The sequence below is a fragment of the Salvelinus namaycush genome, chromosome 33, assembly GCF_016432855.1.
Source record: "Salvelinus namaycush isolate Seneca chromosome 33, SaNama_1.0, whole genome shotgun sequence".
Classification (NCBI taxonomy): Eukaryota; Metazoa; Chordata; class Actinopteri; order Salmoniformes; family Salmonidae; genus Salvelinus; species Salvelinus namaycush.
In genome coordinates this window covers 20,259,952-20,272,294 of record NC_052339.1, presented here as the reverse complement: position 1 = coordinate 20,272,294, position 12,343 = coordinate 20,259,952, and the positions used below count along the sequence as shown (strand labels likewise).

The window sequence follows — 12,343 nt, the reverse complement described above, 5'->3', positions numbered from 1 at the left end:
AATCCATGCAAAAATAAGTTCAGCATTTATGTTTAACAAAAGATTGGTTATGTTTAGTTACAATAACAAACCGAGTGTTTCCAGTATACAGTGTTCAGCTGCTCACTCACGTCAGGACCAAAACACAGTGTGTAGATTGATGAGGGGAAAAAAACAATTTAAGCAATTTTAGAATAAGGCTGTAACGTAACAAAATGTGGAAAAAGTGAAGGGGTCTGAATATTTTCTGAAGTACTGTATGTGTGTGTGTGTACGTGTGTGTATGTATGTGTGTGTGTGTGTGTACGTGTGTGTATGTATGTGTGTGTGTGGTCGCTTACTTGTCTCCTTTGCTGCGAGCGATGCCGATGAGTTTCTCTATCCCGCCAGCGTCTCTCAGTGCTTTGGCGTTTTCCATGTTCTTAGTGATGACCTCATGCAGAGCGCAGCAGATAGCCGTTATTGTATCGTCTGACATGGTCTTACCGGGTGCCATCGGGCCCCCGGTACCTCCACTAGTCCCACCACTGCCCCCGGTACTGTTGCTGCTACTGCCAGGTAACCGGTGGACCAGGTCACGCATGGCGTATTTACCTGAGAGGAGAGCGGGACAAGAGTTAGTGCTTGGATTAGAAATCTGAATGTCTGAAAGAGTATGCTTGTGTGTGTGTCAGGAAAGTAACAATCCTCATTGGTGTGGCCTGTGTTGTCCAGAGGTTACAGCCACTGACCTTGCCACACGTATGCCAGAGTCGGCATGGGTTCGAATCGACTCACTGCCCTTTGACTCACTCGCCACTGTCTTTCCACCACTTTACTATCTCTTCAATAAAACTATGAAAGGAGTGGGACTGCCCCACTCCATAAAAAAATACCACATTAAAAACAATCCTCATTGGTTCAAAAACAACTACCTTTTTTCCTCCTCATCTCCCTGTCTTGTCTTTGAAGGAAACACAGTCATTTACCAGTATCATCCTCTAACAATCAAACAGTACAACACTTCTTCATTGATTGTTTCAGCAACTTCCTGACACTGTAGTTAAGGACAAATATCGTTATCTCTAAATCCCTAAACCTTCCTGTCCTCAGTCTCTCTCAGCTTGGCCTGTCTGTTCTCAGTCTCTCTCAGCTTGACCTGTCTGTTCTCAGTCTCTCTCAGCTTGACCTGTCTGTCCTCAGTCTCTCTCAGCTTGGCCTGTCTGTTCTCAGTCTCTCTCAGCTTGGCCTGTCTGTCCTCAGTCTCTCTCAGCTTGGCCTGTCTGTTCTCAGTCTCTCTCAGCTTGGCCTGTCTGTCCTCAGTCTCTCTCAGCTTGGCCTGTCTGTTCTCAGTCTCTCTCAGCTTGGCCTGTCTGTCCTCAGTCTCTCTCAGCTTGGCCTGTCTGTTCTCAGTCTCTCTCAGCTTGGCCTGTCTGTCCTCAGTCTCTCTCAGCTTGGCCTGTCTGTTCTCAGTCTCTCTCAGCTTGGCCTGTCTGTCCTCAGTCTCTCTCAGCTTGGCCTGTCTGTTCTCAGTCTCTCTCAGCTTGGCCTGTCTGTTCTCAGTCTCTCTCAGCTTGGCCTGTCTGTTCTCAGTCTCTCTCAGCTTGGCCTGTCTGTCCTCAGTCTCTCTCAGCTTGGCCTGTCTGTCCTCAGTCTCTCTCAGCTTGGCATGTCTGTTCTCAGTCTCTCTCAGCTTGGCCTGTCTGTCCTCAGTCTCTCTCAGCTTGGCCTGTCTGTCCTCAGTCTCTCTCAGCTTGGCCTGTCTGTTCTCAGTCTCTCTCAGCTTGGCCTGTCTGTTCTCAGTCTCTCTCAGCTTGGCCTGTCTGTTCTCAGTCTCTCTCAGCTTGGCCTGTCTGTTCTCAGTCTCTCTCAGCTTGGCCTGTCTGTTCTCAGTCTCTTTTTAGCTTGGCCTGTCTGTTCTCAGTCTCTCTCAGCTTGGCCTGTCTGTCCTCAGTCTCTCTCAGCTTGGCCTGTCTGTTCTCAGTCTCTCTCAGCTTGGCCTGTCTGTTCTCAGTCTCTCTCAGCTTGGCCTGTCTGTTCTCAGTCTCTCTCAGCTTGGCCTGTCTGTTCTCAGTCTCTCTCAGCTTGGCCTGTCTGTTCTCAGTCTCTCTCAGCTTGGCCTGTCTGTTCTCAGTCTCTCTCAGCTTGGCCTGTCTGTCCTCAGTCTCTCAGCTTGACCTGTCTGTTCTCAGTCTCTCTCAGCTTGACCTGTCTGTCCTCAGTCTCTCTCAGCTTGGCCTGTCTGTCCTCAGTCTCTCTCAGCTTGACCTGTCTGTTCTCATTCTCTCTCAGCTTGACCTGTCTGTCCTCAGTCTCTCTCAGCTTGACCTTTCTGTCCTCAGTCTCTCTCAGCTTGACCTGTCTGTTCTCATTCTCTCTCAGCTTGACCTGTCTGTCCTCAGTCTCTCTCAGCTTGACCTTTCTGTCCTCAGTCTCTCTCAGCTTGGCCTGTCTGTCCTCAGTCTCTCTCAGCTTGGCCTGTCTGTTCTCAGTCTCTCTCAGCTTGGCCTGTCTGTTCTCAGTCTCTCTCAGCTTGGCCTGTCTGTTCTCAGTCTCTCTCAGCTTGGCCTGTCTGTTCTCAGTCTCTCTCAGCTTGGCCTGTCTGTTCTCAGTCTCTCTCAGCTTGGCCTGTCTGTTCTCAGTCTCTCTCAGCTTGGCCTGTCTGTTCTCAGTCTCTCTCAGCTTGGCCTGTCTGTTCTCAGTCTCTCTCAGCTTGGCCTGTCTGTGGAGCAGCCCTCTGATGAAGTCAATACACTGTGACTCATCTGGTATTTGGAAGAAGAGATTGACGTGGACGGGAGGAAATGAAGGGAAGAATCTGACATTAAAAGAAAAGAGAGATGGAGAGAATGAAGAGAGAGAGGGAATAATTAAGAAGCCTGAGATGTCAGAATGAGAGAAAAACCTGAGTAAGAACCGGATAGAGGGAAGGATGGGAGGAAAGAAGGGAGGGAAGGAAGAATGAGTCTACTCTACACATTAGCCACATTAGTCGTCCATCACACTTCATCATTTCACATAATGTCAACATTGACACACATCTAGGAGGCGGACATCTTTCCCTGATGATGACTCTTGAAGATGTCTCATCATCGATGAATGATAAACATGACATGTAAATAATAGTGTCGACACACTGGTGAAGAGCTGCTCTTTCAGACTGACTCATCCTCTCTGGAGAAATGTCAGTTGTCCATGTGAGTGGATGGTTACCTAAACAGGAAATTGGAAGTCAATGGGTTCAGTGAAGACGGAGGAATAAAAAAAGCCGTCAATGTTTCAGCAGCACAGGACTAGGAACCCAGAAACATACTGTATCTCTCAGTGCAGGGGCTTCTATCAAACTGTTTATTGGAGTGGCGAAACCGGAGGTGCTGAGGCAAAGTTGGCTGCAGAATATAAAGGCCTATAAAGATAAAAGGACTATCAAAGTTCATACACACTCTTAGAAAAAAGGGTTTCAAACTGGTTCTTCAGCTGTCCTGACAGGAGAACCCTTTTTTGGTTCCAGTTACAAACCTTTTTGGTTCCAGATAGAACCCTTTTGGGTTCCATGTAGAACCCTCTGTGCAAAGGGTTCTCAATGGAACCCAAAATAGTTCTATGTGGAACCGAAAGGTTTCTACCTGGAACCAAAAAGGGTTATTTAAAGGGTTCTCCAATGAGAACAGCCGAAGAACCCTTTTAGGATTTAGACAGCACCTTTTTTTTGCCATCATTTGTGTCATCATTTGTTATCATTGCAATTCACAAGACCCATCTTCCCACTGCTGGTAACTCCTCTCTCTGTCCTAAAGGTTCTGTATGGATAATAGTAATACATTTTAATCTGGGCTGGTGAAATTCCTGCTGTGTCATGCAAACAGCTTAAAAACAGCAATGCACCCCAATAATTTACACCATGAAGGAAAACACACATGCACAGACACACGGTTTCCGAAGCACCGCTTATTATTAGCAGAGTGGTGAGTTAATTGGGGAAGTCTTATCTGTCCTGGCAGGGTGAAGAGAGAGAGACTGAATGGACTGTCTTCACCGAGAGGACAATACCAAGACTGACTAAACCTCTATAAACCTGGGTAAGCCTACTCTACTGGCCAGGGTTTTGGTGGGAGACAGAACTGATGAGAGGAGAGAGACAGAGCTGATGAGAGAGTGAGAGAGTGAGAGAGTGAGTGAGTGAGTGAGTGAGTGAGTGAGTGAGTGAGTGAGTGAGTGAGTGAGTGAGTGAGTGAGAGTGAGAGAGAGAGAGAGAGAGAGAGAGAGAGAGAGAGAGAGAGAGAGAGAGAGAGAGAGAGAGAGAGAGAGAGAGAGAGAGAGAGAGAGAGAGAGAGAGAGAGAGAGAGAGAGAGAGAGAGAGAGAGAGAGAGAGAGAGAGAGAGAGAGAGAAAAGAAGACAAGGAAGCAAGGAATGATGTATTTTCACACAACCCTGAACAGGGCCTTGGACTAACCTTGCCAGTGGCTGAACCTGGGTGTTTCATTATTATAACTAATAAAGTGTGATATGCCTCATTGACTACAGGGGGCACCATATCACAAGCAATCAGGTTAGCAGTTGTGTAAAGTACTAAAATAAAAATACTTTAAAGTACTACTTAAGTTTTTTGGGGGGGTATCTGTACTTTACTTTAATATTTATAATTTTGACAAGTTTTACTACATTCCTAAAGAAAATAATGTACTTTTTACTCCATACATTTTCCCTGAAACAAAAAGTACTCATTACATTTTGAATGCTTATTAGGACAGGAAAATGGTCAAATTGCACACTTATCAAAAGAACATCCTTAGTCATTCCTACTGCCTCTGATCTGGCGGACTCACTAAACAAAAATTCTTAATTTGTAAATTATGTCTGAGTGGTTGAGTGTGCCCCTGGCTATCTGTAAATAAAATAAAAAACAAGAAAATGGTGCCTTCTAGTTTGTTTAATATAAGGAAGTTGAAATTATTTATACTTTCACTTTTGATACTTAAGTATATTTAAAACCAAATACTTTTAGACTTTTACTGAAGTAGTATTTTACTGCGTATCTTTTTTCTAAGTTATCTTTACTTTTATTTAAGAATGACAATTGGGTACTTTTTCCACCACTGCAGGTTAGTCAACTAAAGTCCCTCTGGAACAATTATTTAACCATGGATTCAATTTCCCTGCTACTGTACATTCTTTAATAACATATGGACATATGGAAATGTAGGTATATATAGTACCCAGCTATAGGTAATTAACTAGCCTCATGCACTTCAGAATGGATCTAAAACGGACTGTTCTCCGGGTCCCTTTACGGCTTGAATCCACTTCAAGCAAGGTCTGCAAATGTCACTGTGAAAGATTAACATTGGCCAGACAGATACTGTATATTACTGACTTACCCGAGAATAATGGATAAATGGATACCAAAAATCACCCATTTCTCCAAAGTAAATGGCCAGCAATGTGGGCAATGCTTCCTCTTTAGGAGATACGGAAAAGGAAAAAGCCCACAGACATCAAAGATAAAACAAAGCTGTTTAAAAGAGGTTGGAAACGAAGGTAAATTGGAAACTCTAGCTATTAGAGATAGGGGTTTCAGCGAGTGCAGGATTTCACACCTGTAATATCTGTCTCTCTGAGGCTGCTTTGATGTGGCTGGGTGACAGGACAGAGAAGATAAGCTCTTCCGCTGAAATATTCCCCCTCTGAATACCTGTGCCTGCTCCATTAAAAGGAGACTGCCGTAGGTGATACGAACACACAAACATGCGCGCACGTTGGCACGCACACACGCTCGCACACATGCATGTGAACACATGCAAGCACACACACATACACACAGAACATTCACGAATGCACACGCACCTGCACACACACATGCACGCACACATACACACACACGAAAGAGACAGGGGTTGATAATACACATTTGAAATGTGGTGAATACAAACGTGATTTAAAAATGATGTTTCTGAGAAGAGACACCTTTTTCTTTTTTGTAATACCTGTCTGGAATAGCGATGCCATCCTTAGTAGTGATGGAATGAGTTTCAGATGTATAATTATATTCCAGATTACTTCACCACAATGAACTATGCTTACTTCTGACAGAATATACCGAAAGAACTTTGAAAAGTTCCAAGTACACATGGCTGACAAATCTTGTTAATGTAAGCCATCTCTGGCACCATAACTCTGTAAGTGCACATTAGAATGATCATCTACGTACTCATTCTCTCATGATGTATATAAGTCTATTTCCAACCCTACAGGCTTGTAGGGGAAGCAGGGAAGACTGCCAGAGAGGAAATGTAACGGGTAAATCGAAAGTGAAGTACAGTCACACGTGGTACTAATCCCATAGAGAGAGAGCACGAGTGAGCAAATGAGTGTATGACTAAAGCTTACAAGATCATTTCACTCACACTCTGTACACCAGAGTTAGTTTCTCTTTGGCACTCCTTTGTGTTTTGTTAGTGCAAAAATGTGTGCGTATGTATAAGTGTGTGTAGTGAGTCTCTAGTTAGATTGTGCCCTGCGGAAACTGACTCCTCCGCACCCTCAGTGTGTGCCTGTGTGTGTGTGTGCCCTGCGGACTGTGACTCCTCTGCAGATTCAGGATCCTGTAATTAATGGCCGCCTGCAGCTCCCTCCCTGTGTTTCCACGGTAACCCTCCTGAGCACTGATGTCATCATCCCGAGACACAAAGAGAGGAGCCACAAAGAGAGGACTACATGAACTAATATACATAGGACCCAGACATAGAGAGAGACAGAGATATTTATATATATATATATATATATATAGAGAGAGAGAGAGAGAGAGAGAGAGAGAGAGAGAGAGAGAGATTGGATTTGAATGCTGCGAGAAGGTTCTATAAAGGAGAGAAGGAGGGGAGGTAGAATGGTCAGGGGTGGAGGGAGAGGAGAGAAGGAGGGAAGGTAGAATGGTCAGGGGTGGAGGGAGAGGAGAGAAGGAGGGAAGGTAGAATGGTCAGGGGTGGAGGGAGAGGAGAGAAGGAGGGAAGGTAGAATGGTCAGGGGTGGAGGGAGAGGAGAGAAGGAGGGAAGGTAGAATGGTCAGGGGTGGAGGGAGAGGAGAGAAGGAGGGAAGGTAGAATGGTCAGGGGTGGAGGGATGTCTAAGGATGAGAGAGGTGAAAGGGAGGGAAAGAGGGGGGAGACGGCCATGTTACACTTCAATTAGTATTTGTTTTACTATATAAGACGGCCCTGATATACTTTAATTCGTTTTTGTTTTACTGTATGGCGGCATCATACATCACCCATAGCTGCTAGAGCTAGACGATCTGTATCCACTCTATTCCCCTGAGAGAAAAGCCCTCCTCTGTCTCCTTGGCACATGCATGCCAATTTCACGTGTGTCAAATTACCAACTATAAGTAAATTGGAGCAAGCGATGTCGCTGACAGTTATTGAGTCAAAATGGGATTCAATCGCCACATAACCATACATTATACAAATCCACCAGATGAATAGGAGAGACAAACAAAAACTTGACAGATCAGTTGAATAATGCCAGGTGATGTTGAAAATACGACTAAATCACATTACTGCTGAACTGAATAAAACACACACGCTGTATATCCTCCTAACAACATCTTAGCTTTCTTTTTCTCTGTCCTTCCGTGTATCTCTCTGTCTCTCTTCCCCTCCCTCCGTCTCTTTCCCTCTCTCCTCTTATCCCCTCTTACTTTCCTCCAGTCAGCATCCTACATGACAATGATAAAAGAGGACAGTACTCCTGTGGCCGTGAGAATCACAGGTAATTGTCTCGACTGTTTAAATGTAAAATCACTACTGGTCTATCAACGCTAAACCACAACGGCACAACACTGCTTAACCACAACAACACTGCTTAACCACAACAACACTGCTTAACCACAACAACACCACTTAACCACAACAACACCGCTTAACCACAACAACACCGCTTAACCACAACAACACCGCTTAACCACAACAACACCGCTTAACCACAACAACACCGCTTAACCACAACAACACCACTTAACCACAACAACACCGCTTAACCACAACAACACCACTTAACCACAACAACACCGCTTAACCACAACAACACCGCTTAACCACAACAACACCGCTTAACCACAACAACACCGCTTAACCACAACAACACCGCTTAACCACAACAACACCGCTTAACCACAACAACACCGCTTAACCACAACAACACCGCTTAACCACAACAACACCGCTTAACCACAACAACACCGCTTAACCACAACAACACCGCTTAACCACAACAACACCGCTTAACCACAACAACACCGCTTAACCACAACAACACTGCTTAACCACAACAACACCGCTTAACCACAACAACACCGCTTAACCACAACAACACCGCTTAACCACAACAACACCGCTTAACCACAACAACACCGCTTAACCACAACAACACCGCTTAACCACAACAACACCGCTTAACCACAACAACACCGCTTAACCACAAAAACACTGCTTAACCACAACAACACCGCTTAACCACAACAACACTGCTTAACCACAACAACACTGCTTTTCCCAATGACACACCCTTTTAGTGTTGGCAGCACCAAAGGCTTAACACAACTTAGAAGTTAGTGGGAAATATGAGATTTTTGACAATGCTCTTAGGTTGAATCCACACAATGGGGAATGACAAGGGACTTGCACAGAAAACAGTCTTAGTGGCATTCAGCTTGATAGACGTTTTTGACGCTTAGCTTTTTCCAATGCCTTTGTTTCTCAAGGTTAGAATAGGTTAGAATAACCCGTTGCTATTTGTCATTCAAGCTCATAAAATGGGATATCTAGAATAATAATGTGTAAGCATTCTGTAGGAGTAACACTTACGTTTTTGTCATTTCAAGGTTGTGAAATAGATTCTATATTGTATCAGGTGTACATACTGTAACTGTAGGCTTTCTTTGTGTTTAACTATAACATTAAACTTAATGAACCTCCTGTTGCATATAAACCTCTATACTCTATCCCCTGCTGTCCTCACATATAAACTCAACCCCTACCCTAGAGCAAACTATCTCCCCCCCCCCCCCCCCAACCCGCTCTCTCTGGTTCAATAGAATTACTACCAATATAAGCTGTGTTATACAGCGCCGCTGAATTACTAAGGAGTGTATTCAAACGAAACCGCTCGACAAATTGGAATTGATTTTCCCGTGAATTTGTGAGGGATTACATTATTCAGCCTGGCGTCTCTTGTGGTGCAGAGACCAAAACAACACACTGTGTCTTTCTGTTAAAGGTAAACACTGGGTTATGCCTTCCACTCCTATACAGGTGACGGCAGACATTGTAACTAGGGTAATATTTGTATTCATCCCACTAATGGTTAAGGTTGGAATTGGGTGTAAAGTACTGATGCTAGATCTGTCGTTAGGGAACATTTCTACCTTGAGCGTATCTGTACAAAGCCAAAGAGCATATTATTGAATCGTGAGGCCTTCTGAGGTCTGTACAGTGGGACAAGTAGACAGTCATTAGCCGTGCGCTTCACATTCGCTAACAAAGTCTCTGATTCAGAGTCCATCACCGTCCTTTGATCTGCTTCAATCACAGACGCCACTGAAGACTCCTCAGCTCCAATCGCTCAGTTACACTGACAACCCACAGCTGGCCAGAGCTGATGCAATGTGAAGTGTGTGTGTCTTACCTATCAGTTCTTTGTTTCTGATGTCCAGGGCCATATTCCTGAGTGCGGTAGCCACGGCACACACCACACGGTCATTGTCTATCCTCAACAACTCCACCAGGATAGGAAGGCCTTTCTCTTTACGCACCGCAGCCCGGATATACACAGACCACTGGAGAGAGAGGGGGAAGAGTTAGACTGACGGACCACTGTAGGGGGAGGGGAAGAGTTAGACTGATGGACCACTGTAGATGGAGGGGAAGAGTTAGACTGACGGACAGGAGGGGTTGACTTAGACAGTACAGTAGGAGCACCCCTACCTTCCAGCTGCCTGCAGCCAGGTTCTGCAGTGCTCCAGCCGCCCCCTCCAGTGTATCAGGGTTGGAGCACTCTGACAGCAGGGTGAGGTAGGGCTTCACTATGGACGGGTGCCATAACATCTGGACCCCTTTAGGAGGGTCAGCTGAGTCTTGGAGAGGGCCTACACCATCCCACTATAGGAGGTGGGAGAGAGAGGGGCAAGAGAGATAGAAAGAGCGAAGGGATGGGAGTGGGGGGGTTGTGGGGGTAAGGAAAAAGGGAGTTAGAAATAGGGAGAATAGTATTCTTTCTCCACATCTATCTCTGCGCTTTCATTAGCAATATAGCTGTGTATGCCCCTCAAATGCCCACTTCTCTGTAGAATAAGACTAGGCAGTACACCCTCCATCAACAGCTCTGAGTGTATATGTCAAGATAGAAACCTCATGATGCCTACTCTAGGTTCTGATCTGCCTAATCTAGGTTCTGATCTGCCTAATCTAGGCTCTGATCTTTGATCATAAAACCTTTGGGAGATTGGGAGATTGAGGAGAAATATAACTTGAACAGTGCAGACAATGTGCCCTAACAGTTCTGAATGTGGTGAAAACTTTTTGGAGACATTTTGTGTTTTTAACTGTTTGTAACCAGAGTGAAGGAGAGCTGAGCTGATTGAACAAAGCCTTCATAGCTTGTGTGCAACAGAGCATATGATTGGTCCGTGGGGAGGGATCTGAGCGAATAGCAAAGCAGCAGTAGTAGTGACTGATGCCTGGAGTGTGATGGAGGGAAGAAATAACGAGTGATTGAAGGTTTGAGCCAAAAGAAAAAGAGAGACAAAGATGCTCATCTGACAGTTAATACATAATAAAAGAGTTTGTGGTCTTTTAATGTTCTCTGTTTGAAGGTCTCACTTTGATTCATCATTTGGATCATAATTTATTAGTCTGTCCCTTCAGAAAATCCCTGCAGTGAACAAATTATATGGCTTGGCGGGAGCTTTTACCATATGTGTTAGCCTGTACTGTGTGTGTGTGTGTGTGTGTGTGTGTGTGTGTGTGTGTGTGTGTGTGTGTGTGTGTGTGTGTGTGTGTGTGTGTGTGTGTGTGTGTGTGTGTGTGTGTGTGTAACAGGGTTGGTTATGCTTCCACTTGCCACTTCAAAAATATGTATTTAGATGTTTATGTATCCAGATTGTCTGTGCGTGTCTGTGTCTGTGTGTCTGTGTGTGTGTCCACCTGGTCCTGTCCCTTCTTCTTCTTCTTCTTCTTGCCCCAGCAGCCTGAGGTCTCTCCGTCACGTCCGTTGGCGTCACACAGCAGACCGTCCAGCTCTTCTGAACCCAGCTGCTGGCCCTGAGACGTCTCCGCTGCCAGTCGGTAGGACAGGTTACGCAGTATACACACACAGTTTTCTATGGTCTACATGGCGGGAGGGGAGAGGGGAGAGGGGAGAGCGCGGGGAGAGGAGGGAGAGAGAACGGAATATGATTATTTAACCTACTAAAGAGCAAAGTACCCTACGAAAATGTGTGTGTGTGTGTGTGTGTGTGTGTGTGTGTGTGTGTGTCTGTGTCTGTGTGTGTCTGTGTCTGTGTCTGTGTGTGTGTGTGTGTGTGTGTGTGTGTGTGTGTGTGTGTGTGTGTGTGTGTGTGTGTGTGTGTGTGTGTGTGTGTGTGTGTGTGTGTGTGTGTGTGTGAAGCAGCACTTAAAAGGAAGAGTGCCTAATTCCATCCGAGAATCGGGTCGTGCTCTAACTTTCAAATTAGTTTAAAGAAATTCTCTCAAATTAGGAAAAATGAGTCCGAAACATCGTATCACACTCCATTTAACATTGTGTTAGGAGAAGACGAATTAGCAACAGCAGAGGAGTGTGTGTGTGTTAGTGTGTCTGTGTGTGTGTGTTAGTGTGTGTCAGTGCCTGTGTAAAGTATCACACGTAAGGAGCGTTTGGAAGTGATATGGAAAGCAGACTACGTGGAAATAACAAAGAAAAATCATCAATCATTTGGTACGACTCCTGTTTTTTAGAAGTCTCTCAGACTGATCCTTTACACAAGCAACTAAAATGACACTAATTGAACAGAATACTTAGACTGACTATATGGCTTTTCTGGCATTACAGACATAATACAAACACTGAGTCGCTCCAATTAGCTCCAACAGACCTGTTAGAGGAGGCCCGTTAGAGGAGTTAGTTGTTTACCTCTGAAAACAGCCGAGGTAAATAACTCCGATGATAAACAACAGGTGCACAACTCCAGATGTAAACAACAGGTAAACAACTCCAGAAGTAAACACAGGTAAACAACTCCAGATGTAAACAACTCCAGATGTAAACAACTCCAGAGGTAAACATCAGGTAAACAACCCCAGAAGTAACCAACAGGTAAACAACTCTGGAGGTAAACATCAGGTAAACAACCCC

General features: G+C 44.9%; 1 protein-coding gene across 1 annotated transcript in view; it reads right to left on the bottom strand.

Annotated features, from left to right (window-relative positions):
• Positions 1–316: 316 nt before the first annotated feature.
• LOC120027847 (catenin delta-2-like) overlaps positions 317–12,343 on the bottom strand; it is a 311,487-nt gene continuing 299,460 nt past the window's right edge. Inside the window, exons 17-20 of the mRNA XM_038972919.1 lie at positions 11,155–11,337; positions 9,937–10,110; positions 9,638–9,788; positions 317–573 (exon numbers count right to left, since the gene is read on the bottom strand). Of these exons, the coding sequence (XP_038828847.1) occupies positions 317–573; positions 9,638–9,788; positions 9,937–10,110; positions 11,155–11,337 (765 nt within the window). The remainder of the gene's footprint in view (positions 574–9,637; positions 9,789–9,936; positions 10,111–11,154; positions 11,338–12,343) is intronic.